The 16790-nt window shown below is 45.2% G+C and overlaps 1 protein-coding gene across 2 annotated transcripts; it reads left to right on the top strand.

Moving 5' to 3' along the window:
- Positions 1–737: 737 nt before the first annotated feature.
- On the top strand, positions 738–16718 carry per1b (period circadian clock 1b). 2 transcript variants are annotated; one of them, XM_054753615.1, is made up of 21 exons: positions 738–837; positions 1016–1437; positions 7501–8224; positions 8298–8551; positions 8639–8760; positions 8869–9070; positions 9146–9340; positions 9733–9811; positions 12054–12160; positions 12234–12387; positions 12470–12746; positions 12875–12983; positions 13059–13221; positions 13305–13426; positions 13501–13647; positions 13738–14103; positions 14183–14961; positions 15037–15208; positions 15283–15499; positions 15594–15744; positions 15829–16718. In XM_054753615.1, the coding sequence occupies exons 3-21, from the start codon at positions 7857–7859 to the stop codon at positions 16135–16137; spliced, it is 4293 nt and encodes a 1430-aa protein (XP_054609590.1). In that variant the 5' UTR covers positions 738–837; positions 1016–1437; positions 7501–7856; the 3' UTR covers positions 16138–16718. The 2 variants fall into 2 exon arrangements, with proteins under 2 accessions (XP_054609590.1, XP_054609591.1); XM_054753616.1 differs by lacking the exons at positions 738–837; positions 1016–1437 and adding an exon at positions 1476–4362.
- The last annotated feature ends 72 nt before the right edge of the window (positions 16719–16790 follow it).

Here is a 16790-nt window from a genome sequence, read left to right as displayed (position 1 = left end):
GACGTACTTCCTGATTCCAAGCAGCCGACACGCCCTGCTCTTAAAGGACCACACACTTATGGCGTGCACACGGGGGTGAGTGACACTGCAAATTTTGGCATCAATCCGATACCAAGTAAAAACACGGCCAGTGTTGCCGATGCCGATACTTTTTACCTAAAAATTGTCAAGATCCTGGAATGATTTTGTGATTTTTGTGTGTGTATACATGGTCACAAATTTCATCCTCCAACAAGATAATGATCCTAACTAGATCCTAACTGTTAAAATCACTCACTATTGTTGTTGTTTTCTAGAACCGATTTTTTATGACTCGTGCGTTCCATCTCCAATTGTTCCAACTGGCGTCACTCGCAAAACAACTTGTGAAATGTTGCCATGTTTTGTTAATGATAAAATAAAGGAGCGTCGTAACACAGAACCCCATCACTTAGCAACCAGAAGGTGGCGCCAGTCACCAATGTAAGATGACTTCTCATTGCAAGTTGTATTAGTAAATAGTTAATAGAGCTGCAATTAATGGAATCAACCATAGCAAACATTGAATCAGAATCAATCCTTTAAGAACAACATGGTGACATGTGATGAGACATGTCTGCCAGCAGAGGACATGATGATGTGTGACTATAACGTGCAGGATAATGACTGCTGGTGTTGTTATTGTGTCATAGTACATCGGTTACCTATTTACTTAGTGACATGTAGCCTGAACTGCCCTACATCTGCTCTGTTTACAGCCACAGGACGACCACACCGTCTGCCATGTGACTTTGGACACGCCGCGCAGGACAAATGACGTCAACGTATCTGAGCACTCGAAATGTGCATGCACTTGCCGTAAGTAAGGCACTCAACGCGAAGCAGGAACCGCCAGTTGGATGTGTTTGTTAAATAAATCAATGCACACTAGTGTTACGTCCCATTATATATTTACCCAAACTAGAAAATGTGACAGGAGATCAGTGTTAAGAGAACGTTCTTGTCATTTGCCTAAATTTTGTACGCCTTATTTTAGGTATTCCGGTGCACAGCAAGCAATAGGGGCGACACCGCTCCACCCCTTCACGTGTCCTCACTGTTTGGAAATGAACTCAGGAGCAGGCAGAATGCAACGTGACCAGCGAGCCCCGTGCTGCGAGCCCCGCCCCCTCATCCAATAGAACAGGCTTGGTGGCTGGTGTGGGCGTGGCTTTGTGTGTCATGCTCACCAATGAGAGCGTCTGGCACGACAGCCCATGTACCAGCACGTGTGTCCCTGCGTGTGCACTCTCCTGTCTAGTGTCTTGGAGGGGTGGCAATAGAAAAATGTCGAGTGAGAAGACACTGGTCACAAGTCTTAGTCAATGGGATTGGGATATATGACACAGAGTTAAGATTTCTGGACACCTCAACGTGGAATACAAAGCCCACTGATCTCATTTAAGGGCGAAATCAAAGGTACGTTGTTTGCTTTTAAGTTATAGTCTTCTGTGTGACTTATGGCTAGCATGCTAGCATGGTACAAAAAAGCGCACCATTATATCAACACGTTGTTTATTTAAAATAAAGAGTTATTACACGTGTGAATTCGTAGAACCACTTATGTAGGGTGGATGTGAATGTGTTGTGTTTACAAACCGCATGCCAACAATGTTGTGTTGTTGCAATGTACATATACCCGCATAAGTTAAATTCTTATCATCCGTGTTTTATTATGCACTAACCTGCCAGGCACTGACTGCTTCCACACCCAGTATCTACAAGAACATCCATCAAATGATTAATACGATAATATTAGCAGCATAAAATGTGATCCATTAGCACCACAGTACACAAGTTGACGTTAGTTTCTTGTTGGTGGTGATAAGTGTACGTTGAGTTGATATGGGCTCACTAGAGGCCCATTGCAACCTACAAACCGATATTCCCAAAAGGCACCACACGAACCATGATTAAAAACAGAACGAGCTACTTTGCTTATAGGCTACATATGTATGTACAAGCAGTATTTAACATCCCAAAATAAAAATACTACATCAAGCATGACATCACTTGCTTTTTAACATTTAGCATTTTGAGCATTTCTTTCTAGTCTAGTGTAACCACACGTTTTCAGCAAAAACACACTTGTTGCATGTTGTTGCTGCTCAAAAGATATATATTTTTTAACTTTTGGAAACTGTTAATGTGCTTATTATGCAAAGATTTGTCACAGCATTGTGAGTGTGTGTGATTAGACACACCTTAGAATTGTTGCTGCTAGCTTTAATTGCTCATTTATTTACAGTATATACTGTGTAAGGTTCTGTGAGCTGCACACACTATGTAGCCCTCAGTTACTCCTGTGGTCTTTTTGCAAGTGAGCAAATGCTTCACACCAAAGGGTTCTGTGGAGTTAGTCGATTTCTTTACTCTGTCATTAATAAAACCATGCAGGCAGGGCCGTTTCTATCCCTGCGGGGGCCCTAAGCAAGATGCTTTTGAAGGGCCCCCAGTTTGTCCATCTGAGATGAAAAGATTTCTAAACCTTACTTACCTGGTCCACTAAGATGCCACGATTTATTACAACTCATGAGCAAAACAGGCTGCAGTTCAAATGAAGTTGAGCCCCTCACTCAAGTTAAGCTGATAAAAAGAATTACAATGCAAGGAAAACAACTATCCTCTGTAAAAAAAAATAAATAAATAAAAAAAAAATGATCACACTCACATTTTGAGCGTTTACAAAAATGTTTACTTTAAATAAGAAAATTTATCACAATAAATGTGGTAAGAGCAGGTACATTCAGCAATTAAATTTAAATAAGTCACCCAAAATGCCACTTGGGAGGAAATGGCCCCCGGAACCAAAGCAAATTTACTCTTAGGGCGCATCAGATTGGTATCAGCTCCCCAGTAAGCTGTCTGTTCAAGAGCTGGTCTCTCTGAACATTTTTAAATCGTGGTTAAAAGGTTTGGAGAAAAGCCGCGGTGGTTGTACATCTTTTATTTAACTGTATGACACACTCTTTAATATGTGCACATGTAAACAGTTTTGTGTCTATAATATGTTTTTAATATGTTCAATGTTTTATGCCGTGCACTTGGCCCAGGTTGGTCTTGTAAAAGAGATGTTCAATCTAAATGAGTTTTTAATGTGGTAAAATAAAGGCCACATGAAAAAAATCAGGTCTAGACACCAGATTTACAATAGATTGTTATTTTTAAAATACTATATGGAACAGTAAAATTCATTAAAATAATCGGAAACGAGGGAGATTGCTAAAGTTGTTCAACAAAATTACACAAATGCGAAATAAACAGATAAACTTGTGACTTCCTGTGTAGACTTTTATTTTGTCATGCCCATTTCCTGTGTTCGCCCTCCTGTGGCAAGTTACGCTCTGTAAAGCTGGCAGCTGCCGATTATTTCTTCATTTTCTTTTGCATGTGTTGCTCCACAATCATTTGATTGCTTTTGCTTCCTTGCACCTTTTGGAGGATAAAGCATTTAAGGGATACACAATAAACGCGCGAGGTAGCTACAGATGGAGACATTTTCATTCTCCTCAGATGAGGCTGAACATGCAGCTTTGGGGCCCCCTGTTGGCTGTGGCGCCCTCGGCAGTCGCCCAGTTCAGTTCGCCTATAGCAAGAAACGGCCCTACGTTCAGGCCACTAGTAGATGCTAAAGCCTACTTAAAGCTTTATTTTTGATGAGTGAGGCATGTTTTGATGTTTAAAATGCTTCACACTCAGATTTTCTTGGATGCTTGTGCACACTGACCTGTCACAATGATGGTAAATCTTATTAAATATACATAAATCGGAGCTATCTGTACTACATGGGATGAAAATGTCAGTTTTGGGAGGTGTAGTACTCAACATCTAGAATGCTCAGCCAGGCCAACATTGCAAATGCAATTTAAGTATTGTCTTAACCTTTATTTAGACTCAGCGATCAGGTTTTATACTTATAATTGTGACGTAATGTATGAAATGACGATAGAGACACGAGCATGTCCCTGTCAGACGCTGACCTGGGATCGGCTGACGTATGGCCTCGGCTAGACAAACGTGGGGGCGGTGCTGAGAGGAACCAATGGCAGGCAGGCGGCGCGCGGCGTACTCGTTGATTGGCTTGGCGGTGGAGCCAATCAGGGGCCGTTGATGCCTTGCAGTAAACACATCCGCGCACACGTGCCAAGTGTACGAAGGAAAAAGCGCTCCATTTGCCGGGCGAGCGTTACTTTATCAACCGGTGGATGTCATTGAAGGGGTGCGTTAAAACGTACAAATTGCTATAAAACTGTGCAGGATGAAATATATATTTGCGGAGCTCACATGTACCGACACGGATCCGCATCCTCATGCAGCCTCACATCTGCACACTGCAGCAGGGAAGTATGTCACTAGAGTGTCGTGTGTTCTTCGCATGTGCTTGTGCATCGTAGATATAGACATGGTGTGTGTGTGTGTGTAAGCTGTTACATGCTCGCTAGGCTAAGAAAACCATGTCAGCAGGCTGAAAAGGGAAAGGTCCTGTTATTTTTGCATCATTACAAAGTTACAGGCCAACAAATGAACAATTCTACATTGCTATTTATTTCCTATAATTTGCATTGAGACTTGCCTGTTGTGTACTTTATTTCATAGTTTATAGCTTAGACCAGGGTTGTCTTTCATCAGTGTTAGAGCTACTTTGACAAAATGGACAGAGAAATGAGCTGCTTGGGTTTTGTTTATACAGTTTTTTTTTATTTGGAACATACTAGACAAAGTTACATTAAAGTGCGTTACATGTTTGTGCAATTCAATATGTCTGAAAAGGAGTCGGAAGAAGCAGAGCGACTACTCAGCAACTACTGCTCATGGTGCCCGTGCAACAGTTTACCAATGTTTCTAATAGTGAGGAAAAGAATCAGTATGTCTAATAGGAAAGTTAATAGAGTTGGTAGAAAGTATATTCAATAGCAATACAGTCCATGATAAACAGTACCTTAATTAAATGATTAAAAGAATGAAGAATAAATATAAAGTACAGGAGTACAACTGACATAAACATTGTATAATGATTAGACAAATACAGAGCATATTGTAGGTAAAACATTGTACTGAGCAGATAAATATATAATAATGACGATAGGTAATCCCTTTTTAAGTAGGGGTGTAACGATTCATTTTAATAATGATTCGATTTGTTGCACGATTCGTGGTTGCGCAAACGATTAAAGGACGATATTGTTAGAATGATACGATATGAAACGATTCAGGAACTTTAAATTGATTCAGTAACTTTTTAGCCAAAAATTCCACCAGTGTGACTGTGAAATAAATACCTGGATACTGGACAGTGCAGGTGAAGTTTCCTAGATTCCTGTAGTTTTTTGTAAGAGAATCAGGTACAGTACAAAGTATTAATAATGCTGACATACTTAAGAGTAAATTATCATTGAGTACAAAAATTTGTTAAAAATGCAATACAAAATCAGGATCAACAGAGGGGGTATAGCTTGCCATGATGAATTATTTACTTTAAATAGTGCAATCCAAACCTACACTTTGCACCCAATGACGGACACTCTGCAAATTCCTCAGCAAATGAATGTGGTCTGGTATCTTCAATCAGGTGTTGAAACTTTCTCATTTGAAAGAACGGTGCAGCAACTAGCAAGAATACACTGACATGTTAGTTGCATGTTAGGAATGTAACAAAATTTTGACATGTAAAATCAAGTCTGTGATTAATTCTGTCTGATAAAACATGACTTTAACTTTAATTTGAGGCCTCATTCACTTCTCTGCCCCAAGTATTAAAGAAGTTAAAGCAAATTTCATACTGGAAAATAGTGCCTTTGGTTCCCATTGCTTTAACATCGAGTCAAGACAAAAGCTGTGATCGACCCATGGACCTTGGCAAGTACAACCGTATTACAAAATATATCATAACTTAGGCTGTGACATTTGTTTTAAAAGTCAACAGATTATCCATTTATATTTTTTTGATAATCAAAAAGTCCAGGGAAGAAAATCAAGTGTAATAATGCAGCAGCAGCAGCAAGCTATATTACTTTCCACGCCACACTCCCAATTGCATGTACACAGTAGTTCTGGGGCAAAATTAACATATTTTGCACCATCCGATTTGAATGAGATTTCATCTGCAGACAGATATGAAAGTGAATTTATATCCTACATACCTGTTATCTTGTCCTGAAGCTCCGATCTATGAGTTTGAAAGGCATAAAGTTGGACTGGTTACGTTATTTAGTTAAATATCAGGTACACCATGCACTCCATAATGCAGTACAATTTTACACCACTTGTCTGGATCCAAGCCATATAAGGTGTATTTCCGGTGAATTATTTCAATGGGTGGGTCTCATTATGTCCTCACTGTCTTTGGGTCGACCCAGCTGTTCATGCACCGATGCTCTTGCTCAGTGCATGGCCTAAGCCAATCCGGTTGCTCGGCATTGTTGGTGGGTGGACGGGGATTTGGGGCCGCCATGGCCCGTGGAAGTCCGCATGGATGACAGCTGGCCTCAACACCCACTCACACCCTGCTTGCATATTTCCTGGCCGTAATTGCTCTTTTGCTCTGCCCAGTCCAACTGCAGAGCACGCACTGTGTCATGTGCAAGTGTGCATCATGCATCTGACCAAGCAGAATGATCATTAGCATTGGCGACAGGAGCCAGCAGCAATGGTGAACGTGTTTCTCTTTGCTTTCTCTTCATCTCGTGGGAAAGTTATTTTGGTGGTGTGAGTTACATTTGTCACCAGCCCATGTCATCCTCTTGTCAGGTCTAATGAGCGGTCTGAAACCTGTCAAGTCAACCAAAACGGGTCGTTGCGTCACAACAGGAAGCATGCATGTGTCTGGGCCGTCAGTGCAGGGTCGTAGGTCAAACTGCCCTGACCAAATTGTGCACCTGAAGCTTGAGGTGTTGGCCCATGTGAGTGTGTACATTTAAAAGGAGTGACGATCACTCTGTCGTCTTCCAGTTGCGTCTGTAGGCTTTATAGGATTATGAGGCATCTCCCTTACTGACGAAATAAATAGCACTAGACTTTCACTTGCGTAGGTGCTGTCCAGATATATACCTGTGGATACTATTCAGAAACAAACTAGTTTATTAGAGCTCCTGCAGATTATCTACTGCAGATGATCCCTCCCCGTTTGTCTTGATTGTCCTCTGGGTCAAAGTGGACTAAGCTATGACGACTAACAAATGTCCGATTTAATTCAGGCACTAACGCATGTCCACCTGTTCTATATTGGGATGCATGCATACGTATTTGCTACTTGGAAATAAGAGCCTTCTGTTCTCTCAGGCTTTTTAAATTTGAGCAGGACAAAAGAAGCTTGCTCACCAACAACACTGTGATTATATCACAGCCACAGTGTCTGATGATAAACACTTTATTTTCATCACTGGGGTCCTTGGAAAACACCAGACATTGTTAATCTTTTCATAATCATCCCCCTGCTTAGTCTTTTCGTTCTTTGTCAAATTCTCTGTTTTTCTCTCATCTTAGGTGGCCTTCACACTGCCAGCAACACATCTCAGGAGGCGAGAACAAACCAGATAGTTTTTCACACCCAGTCTCTCTCCTCCCATCTGTCTGAATGCTTGTGCCAAGGCCGTCTCATAAACAGAAATTCATCTCGTTTGAGTGACACTTTGCAACTATATGAATATCTACACGACAAAGGGTTCTCATCCCTACTTTTACTCAAGAAACCATGATTTTCTCACCCTAGTTGTAATCACAAGCAGCCGTCAACATGATTCACGTGTATGTACACAATAGTCCCACCTAAATTGAAGCCGTTCCACTTATTCTTCGGCTGACACCTTCATCAAGTGGTGCCAGCTTCATTCTAGTCTAGTATGAGTTATGACATCTCTCAACCGGTGGCCAGCAGCAACACCCGGGGGCGAGTGTCAAGGGCTGCTGAGAAAGACAATGATCAGGAGCCTGAGTCCAAAGGGTTAAACGCCGCAAAAAGCACCAAAGCAGATGTCCCCGCTCCAGAGCAGGAAAACAGAGCCGGGGGTGGCTCATACACCAGTGGAGGGTCCTCATCCGGAGACCGTAGGGGGAACAACTCAGACGACATGGACGGGCTCTCCAGTGGTAACGACTCTGGCGAGAGGGAAAGCGGCTCACGCGGGCGCCAGTCCACACGCAGCTCTAACAGCTCGTCTAATGGCAAGGACTCCGGCATGATGTTGGAAACAACGGAGAGCCACAAAAGGTACGCTCGCAGCTAAATACATTCACACCTTCGGCTTTGAAGTTTGATTCTAACTGCTGTTGCCCTTTCGCAGCTCCAACTCGCAGAGCCTGTCACCCCCCAGCGGCTCCCTAGCTTACAGCTTGCTGTCCACCAGCTCCGAGCATGACCCGCCCTCCACCTCTGGCTGCAGCAGCAACCAGTCAGCGAGAGTCCAAACCCAGAAAGAGCTCATGAAGGCCATCAAGGAGCTGAAGCTGCGCATGCCGGCCGAGCGCAAGTCCAAGGGCCACTCCAGCACTCTGAATGCACTTAAATATGCCCTGCAGTGTGTCAGACAAGTCCGAGGTGAGATTCGGGTTCATCAAGCTTCATTTTACCTTCACCTCTCTTGCCAATGCTGATGTAAATCATGTCCTATGCGCATGTATGCAGCCAACAAGGAGTACTATCACCAGTGGAGTGTGGAGGAGTGTCACGGTTGCAGCCTGGACTTGTCTGCCTTTACAATCGAGGAGCTTGACAACATCACTTCAGAATACACCCTCAAGAACACAGTACGTTTGTTACCTCTCTTTCTTCTGCTCATCCACAATACTTACAAGTAAGAGAAGAGGAGTCAATCAAGTGTTAACTCATTCATTCTGCTGCTCTCCTCTTCCCAGGACACCTTCTCAATGGCGGTGTCTTTCCTGTCAGGGAAGGTCGTGTACGTGTCACCCCAGGGATCATCCGTGCTGCGTTGCAAGCCCGAGTGTCTCCAGGGGATGATGTTTTCTGAGCTTTTGGCTCCACAAGACGTCAGCACTTTCTACAGTGGCACAGCACCTTGCCGCCTACCCCTCTGGGCCTCCTGCATCGGATCTGGTGAGCTCAAACACACCAGTACCATGACCCACTGGTCCTATCGGGATGGTTTGACCCTCTCTTTGCTCCACTCAGCCTCACCTGCTGTGGACTGCACTCAGGAGAAGTCCATGTTCTGTAGAATCAGCGCTGACCGAACACAGGGTAGCGAGATGCGCTATTATCCATTTCGTCTGACGCCCTACCAGCTCACCATTAGGGACTCGGATACTGCTGAGCCACAGCCCTGTTGCCTGCTCATTGCAGAGAGGGTCCACTCTGGATATGAAGGTACTAGTGACCTTATAATTTACATACACACAATTCTGTTTGGAACATCATCCAAGCTGTTGTTCTGTCACTTAGCACTAATCATTGTTTGTAGAAGAAAGGACTAATGAAGGCATGTTAAACAACACTCTTCACCATGGTTTATTGTCACTGTGAGGAACTGACAATGAATATAATGTCATACGAATCCAGCACTCACAGTTCTAGAATAATGGTGTTCATAGAGGTGGAAATGACTTCATATGCTCTTCTCATGCAACACATCACAGTCAATATCTTCTCCCTACGCACAGGTGCCAATTCATCTGATGCACTTCGTGTATATGTATAAAACGTGACATTTGCCGATGTCTGAAACATGTCCCCCTCACTCTGTTATGCTCTCCCATCAGCACCTCGGATCCCCCCAGACAAGAGGATCTTCACCACCAGTCACACTCCCAGCTGCCTCTTCCAGGAAGTGGATGAGAGGTCAGTTTCCCAACTTACTGCCATCACCAATGCTTGTTTGATGATCATTCTACTGAAAGTGAGAGCAAAAGCCTGACATAGCAAGCACAAATTTTTAGTTGTTACTTTCTAACCTATTCAAAGTCTAATTTATTGACTTTGAATAGGTTAGAGCAAATAAATATGAGCAAATAAATGAGTTTTAAGTCAAAGGTTTTGAAAAAAAAAAAAAAATTGACATTTTTAGGTGAGTCTCCTGAAAAGGGTACCAAAAATGTGACATAGCAAGGAAAACTGAAAGTTATTTTCTAACCAATATTACAATTAAGTATCACTTAATTTTATATAGCTATATAATCTATTTCTATCACTATAAATGCTTTAAACCTACCTTAAACTGTCACATACAATCTCCATAATGGCAACATATCTGGAATGTAACATGGAGCTAGTGGATGGATCCTGCCTCAAACTCTGTACGAGACTCAACACTGTGTTCTTCAAAGCATTGTCAGTTACACAGGAGTAACACACTTTACCTTCCGCAGAAACATGATGTAAACAAAAAACAGTTCCCCAAAGTGTATTGACTTGAAAAAATAGATCATTTTGATGATTTTGAATCCGTGTCACCTTTGTTATTGTCTTAATTTTGATGACAGACCAGAGAAATAACACGCAAATACTCCAGTTTTTACAGAACTTCACGTTGTGTGTCAAGGCAGAGGTCAGCTCATTTTCATGTAGTCTTCCTCGATTCAATTTCAGTTACAGTCTTCCCTCGTTTATCATGGGGGATAGGTTCTCAAAATAGCCCGCAATAAGTGAAATCCGCGAAGTAGCCAACTTCATTTTTTTTTTTTACAATGATTATATATGTTTTAAGGCTGTAAAACCCCTCACCATACACTTTATACCCTTTTCTCAAACAGACATTAACATTTTATCACAGTTCTCTCTTGTTCAACCACTCTCAAATAAGTTCAAACCTTTATTTGAATTTTAATGATCAACCTACAGGTAGGACACAAGAAATGATTAGCGCGATAGAGCGAGGGAACACTGTGCATTGTATGTGGACTACACTGGTTACGTTTGCGATGCATACATGTTTTGTCGGAGTTTAGTCAAATTATATATGCGTTTGGTGCACACTGCGCTGTAATACTTCGGAAATCACAGCAGCAGTTGAACAGAAGTTCTACCGTTTTGTATCATTTGTTTATTGTGACATTTTGCATGTCACAAAATGGCGATGCACAAACGGGCTGAATTTGACATCAGGAGAGACCCCAAGAAAATATTCAGCACTGTTTTTCCTGTTTATTCAATATGTTTGCAGTATATTTTTATTTGGTTATAGCTGCAAATCAGTGTAGTCTGTGCGTCATGCCCCTCAAAGTGACTGCACCCTCTCTGGTACCCCTTCAGGAGACTACCCCTTGACCAGGATCTATATTCTGTTTACAATGGAACCCGTTTAAACCCACCTCGTTTCTTTCTACAACCCGTCGAAGTCAACCAACTCATGCCCACTTTAATCAACTTGGACATACATGGTTGGTCACTTTTGTGAGCATCAAATGTAAGACCCAAAGGTGTCATTTCTATGAAAAACCGCACTGTTTATGTCAACATGTGTTGTGCTATTGTCAACTTCCTCAACAGCAACTAATTAACTCATTAGTTAGCAAATAACTAACTAATGTGGATTTAGATCGCATTAAAACGTGCACACTATGACATCCTGTTCAGTGCAAAATAAGCCTCAAAATAAAAAGCATCAACTCATCATTTCTAGGTCAAAATGAATTGTAGTATAGTTAACTTGCATTTTTGCAAAAGCAGACTTGTGGTTATGTAAAAATCCCCAAAACAAAGGAAGAAGGGTGGGAGGGGCAACAGTAAAGGGACTGCCAGTTACCTTCAATCCTTCGGCATAGGACCAAAGGGGCTTTCTTCTTTTGCAGACTTCTCAGCCGTTCTTTCATTCCCTCTTTCCCCAACACCAAATGCACCATTTTAAAATTTGCACAAGGAGGAAAATTATGCAAAAATTGCCTTAGTAAAAATCCTTTATTATCCTCCATTCCCCGTTTCTGGCCACAATCACACATATATGTGCAAGCGATTTTCAGTTGCAACCGCTTACGTCAGCCAATCCAAGGAATGTCGACTAAAACACGTTCCACTGTAGTGATGTTCTACAGTAATTCTATTTGTAACATACTGATGAATGAAAGTTAATCTGATCTGCATGCAGGGCCGTGCCATTATTAGGCTATCTGCCGCAGGACTTGGTGGGAACCCCGACTCTGCTCTACATCCACCCTGAAGACAGGCCCACCATGGTGGCCATACATGAGAAGAGTGAGCCTTAATTCATTTTTTACTATCCCTGCTAAACTCTGCATCTATGTTTATCGTCTGCTGCGCCCTCCAGTCTTTCAGTTTGCTGGGCAGCCGTTTGAGTATGCGCCACTGAGGATGTGCGCCCGCAACGGGGAATACTTAACCATCGACACCAGCTGGTCTTCATTTGTCAACCCTTGGAGCCGCAAGGTGGCCTTCGTCGTAGGGCGCCACAAAGTCAGAACGTAAGTGTGCTCCCTTACAGACTGACAGTGTCTCATGTGTGCCATGTTGCACAATGAATGACAACACACCACTCTCTTCCAGGAGCCCGCTCAACGAGGATGTGTTTACGCCGCTTGAATGCGAGCCCCGCGTCACCACGCCTGACGTCGTGCAACTCAGCGAGCGTATCCACCGCCTTCTGGTGCAGCCAGTGCACAGTGGCGTTACAGCTCAGGGTTACAGCTCGCTGGGGTCTAGCGGGTCACGGGGCTCACGCCGCTCATACCCGCAGCACCTCGGTGCCTCGGCCGCCTCCTCCAGTGATAGCAATGGCCCCGCCATGGACGACGCTGCGGCAGCAGTTGCTTTACACAAGCCTGTGAGTCTGAAGGGTTGGATGCTTGGGTGTCAAGTGTCAGTCCTTATTGTGTCATTCATGCATTTGTGCTACAGCATATTGTGTGTCATAATGAATTAAAATTGGTTTTCGTGCACTGGTTGTTCCAGATGACCTTCCAGCAGATCTGCAAAGATGTTCACATGGTCAAGACTAACGGGCAGCAGGTTTTCATCGAGTCCCGTAATAGGCCGCCACCCAGAAAAAACGGCAGCACAGGTAATTAAATGAGACCGACAAAATGATAGGAAAAGTGAGCCTGACGTTGTTGGGGTCTTTTTTGTTTTGTTTTAGCCACCACAAACAGCCTCAGAGCCATCCCCGGCGACCCAGTCCGTGGTCTCATTCCTGACATGACCAAACCGCTCAAAGACCTGGTACCTGCACCACTTGTACAGAAAGAGCCCCCACCTGGGTACTCCTACCAGCAGATCAATTGTCTGGACAGCATCATAAGGTACTAAAGAGGCTTCTGGTCTCCAGCTTCATTGTGTGCTCATCATTTGACTCATGTGATAACGATCTTAACGCCATCTCCAGGTATTTGGAGAGCTGTAACATTCCTAATACGGTCAAAAGGAAGTGTGGCTCCTCCTCCTGCACGGCCTCCTCTGCATCTGATGAAGACAAACAGCAGCAGGAGGTCGGCGGAAATGCTAAAGGTTGGCATTGCTGAATTCAAATAATGGCACATTAACCTGTGGGGAAGTAATTTATCTGTGACTTACTCCTTCAGGGGCGTCAGTTAACCTGGTGGGCGAACCCCCCCCTCTGCCCCCACTGACGCTGGCCATGAAGGCTGAGAGTGTGGCCTCCATCACATCCCAGTGCAGCTTCAGCAGCACCATCGTACACGTTGGGGACAAAAAGCCCCCCGAGTCAGGTGGGCGTCATCAGTTTAAGTCTTAAATAGTCTTAAATAAATTCATTTGAATGAACTGTAACTGATTTTTGTTGTCTTATGGCCTAGCAGACATTGTGATGGAGGAGGCCCCTACCACTCCAACACATGCTCCTCCTAACCCCGCCCCAACTCCTCCCTCTAGTGGTGCCCCTCCCAGCACTCCTCCTCCTCCCCCACCCCCCACTGCCCTGCCCCTTCAAGTCACACAGCCAGCTCAGCCAGAGAGGGACAACCGGCGTGGTGGGGGAGGCACAGGGGCAGCAGGTGGGGGCAGCCGCTTGGGTCTGACGAAGGAGGTGCTTTCAGCGCACACCCAGCAGGAGGAGCAGGCCTTCCTTGATCGATTCAAGGATCTCAGTAAGCTGCGGGTCTTCGATCAGACGGCGTCTTCGACTGTGCGCTGCCACACCCCTGCCCCCAACCCTTTGTCGCGAGGTAGCCCATTCTTCATTTCACTCATCTCTTCTAGTGAAAATCATGTGGAACTAATTCCAACTCATTTTGTGTCATTCAGGGGTGCGTTGCTCTCGTGACTACCCAGCTGCAGGGGGCGGCTCCAGTCACAGGCGCGGTCGTGGCGGTAAGAGACTCAAGCACCAGGAGTCCTCTGACCAGCACATCTCCGTGGGTCCAAGTAGGGTGCGCCGAGACCCCAGAAGCGACACGTTGCCCGGGCCCCTCAGCATGCCCCTCGGAGCCCCGACTAACTCCTCTTCTTGGCCGTCTGTCTGCTCTCAGCCCAGCATTCCCTCCGCCCCATTTGCACCCGGCATGGTTCCGATCTACCCTGTCTACCCACCGCTCACTCAGCCCTTACCAGATGCATCACGTTTCCCCCCTACCCAGATAGTGCCCCCCATGATGGCCTTTGTTCTCCCTAGCTACATGTTCCCTCAGATGGGCGCTCCCATGTCTCAGCAAGGCACCACCCCCGTACCATTCTTCAATCAAAACTTGAACTATCCTGGCGCCGCCCAGGTTCCAGTCCCCTCAGTCATGTCAAACCCGGTGTCCATTCTTGGCACGGGAGCGCAGTCTCGTAGTAGCACCCCTCAGTCTTACACGCAGACGCCTGCAGACCGCGAGGGCGCAGAGTCCCCGCTCTTCCAGTCTCGGTGCTCCTCCCCCCTCAACTTGTTGCAGCTGGAAGAGTCGCCGAGCAATCGGTTAGAGGTTGCCACTGCATTGGCGGCCGCTCAGCAAGCTACGCCCTCTGTGCAGGCGGGCACGGCCGCAGGGCAGAGCTCAGCCAGCAAGAGGAGCTCTGATGACAACAACAAGGAGAATGAGAATGTAAGTGCACAGATGACGACTAAATAAACATTCAACTGGATGGCAAACGTTCACACTCACTGGCTTCCATCATAGGGGGAAGCTAACGAGTCCAACAACGACGCCATGTCGACTTCCAGCGACCTGTTGGACCTGCTGCTGCAGGAAGACTCCCGCTCGGGTACTGGCTCAGCTGCCTCTGGATCAGGGTCCTCAGGTTCTGGCTCCGGGTCCAACGGCTGCTGCTCCTCTGGAACCAGCGGCACCAGTTAGTGGATTACCAATACCATTGCTTCATTTTACACTTCCAACTTCATAACTTTAAATTTGGTGTCCATCCAGGCAGCAGCCAGGGAAGCCACACCAGCAAATATTTTGGCAGCATCGACTCATTAGAGAACGACCACGCCCGCAAGCAGCCGGCAGGTGGCGGCGGCGGAAGCACTGGAGGCGATGGCGGCGAAGAGCAGTTCATCAAGTGTGTCCTGCAGGACCCCATTTGGCTGCTGATGGCCAATACAGACGACAAGATCATGATGACCTACCAGCTGCCAGTCAGGTACAACGCCACTGTACCTGACACTGTGGTTCACTGTGGTTCACTGTGGTCGTATATTAGGATCCAGCTTTACAGTTAGTCCCTGCGTTAACAGGGATGTGGATGCGGTGCTGCGTGAGGATCGCGAGGCCTTGAGGAACATGCAGAAGCACCAGCCTCGCTTCACAGAGGAACAGAAGAGAGAGCTCAGCCAGGTGCACCCGTGGGTGCGCACAGGTCGTCTGCCTCGAGCTGTCAACATCTCTGTGAGTGAGCTACACTCCACATGACCTTTTTAAGAGGCTTGGCCAAGCTAAAATGACACAACTTTTTTTCTCCCATCTCTTTAGGGCTGCGCCGGCTGCAGGTCTCCCACGTCGGTACCTCCCGCTCCTCCCTTTGACGTAGAGCTCCATGAGATGGAGCTGTGCACTGTGCTCAAGACTCAAGAGGGGGGCGCCGCAAAGGTCAAGAAAAGCACATCGAAGGAGGCCATGGAGGAGCATCACCCCGAGGAGGAGGAGGAGGAGGAGGAGGAGGAGGAGGCAGATGAGGAGGTGGAGGATGAGGAGAAGAAGGAGGAAGGGGGCAAAACACAAGAGAGCAACCAAGCAGTGACAGTAGAGGAGCCGTTGGAGGACAACACTCAGCCTGACTGAGTCACAAAGTCAGTGGCCAAAGCGTTAAAGACTTTTAATGTGCACCTTCCTAAATTGCACATCCAATGATATCACTACACATCATGTGATGGTGCATGCTGATAGGACAGCTGCCATGTTCCATCACTAACATTGACGCCATCGACAATGCAGGATGTTCATGCTTTTTTTCAATCCTCTTCCTTTGCTCTTGGCTCGTATTTATTTGAGGACAACAAGGGAGGACGGTGAATGTGCCTCCCAAAAAATGATGGATGTGCTTCACCACAGTGTCCTCCTTGTTCTTCACCCTGATGTCAACACGCTAAAAAATGTCCTGCAAAAGAGCAGGCTGACTTTATTTTGTAAAAAAAAAAAAAATGTTTAAAGTTTTATACATGCAAGGATGGAGCAGTTAAAGAGAGAGCATTCAATTCCGGCACGGTGGTGAAGTGGTTCTTTGCGATTTGCTTTTTCCTCTTTGTCCCCCTCTGTGGCGCTGTCGTGGTTATGTGATATCCCGCTTCGTGGCGTTGGTGGTGTCTGCAAACATTTAATATTTTTGTCAAATTCTTTGTACAAAAAAAGACATTAAAGTTATTTGAAAGGACTTTAAATGTGATGCACTTTTTCCATCTATACCACAAGTTGTCTTGCAGGCTATTTTTTTAGGC

Source organism: Dunckerocampus dactyliophorus, chromosome 15, assembly GCF_027744805.1.
Source record: "Dunckerocampus dactyliophorus isolate RoL2022-P2 chromosome 15, RoL_Ddac_1.1, whole genome shotgun sequence".
Classification (NCBI taxonomy): domain Eukaryota; kingdom Metazoa; phylum Chordata; class Actinopteri; order Syngnathiformes; family Syngnathidae; genus Dunckerocampus; species Dunckerocampus dactyliophorus.
Note: the sequence above shows the minus strand (reverse complement) of the source record. Positions and strands in the feature narration are given on the sequence as shown.

What these genes read in the sequence shown, in the direction of transcription:
- per1b (XM_054753615.1), top strand. Translation starts at nt 7,857, where the DNA reads ATGAGTTATGACATCTCTCAACCGGTGGCCAGCAGCAACACCCGGGGG. An exon ending in GGGCGCCACAAAGTCAGAAC is followed by an intron (nt 12,388 to 12,469) that starts GTAAGTGTGCTC and finishes ACTCTCTTCCAG; the next exon opens with GAGCCCGCTCAACGAGGATG. An exon ending in TGTCTGGACAGCATCATAAG is followed by an intron (nt 13,222 to 13,304) that starts GTACTAAAGAGG and finishes CGCCATCTCCAG; the next exon opens with GTATTTGGAGAGCTGTAACA.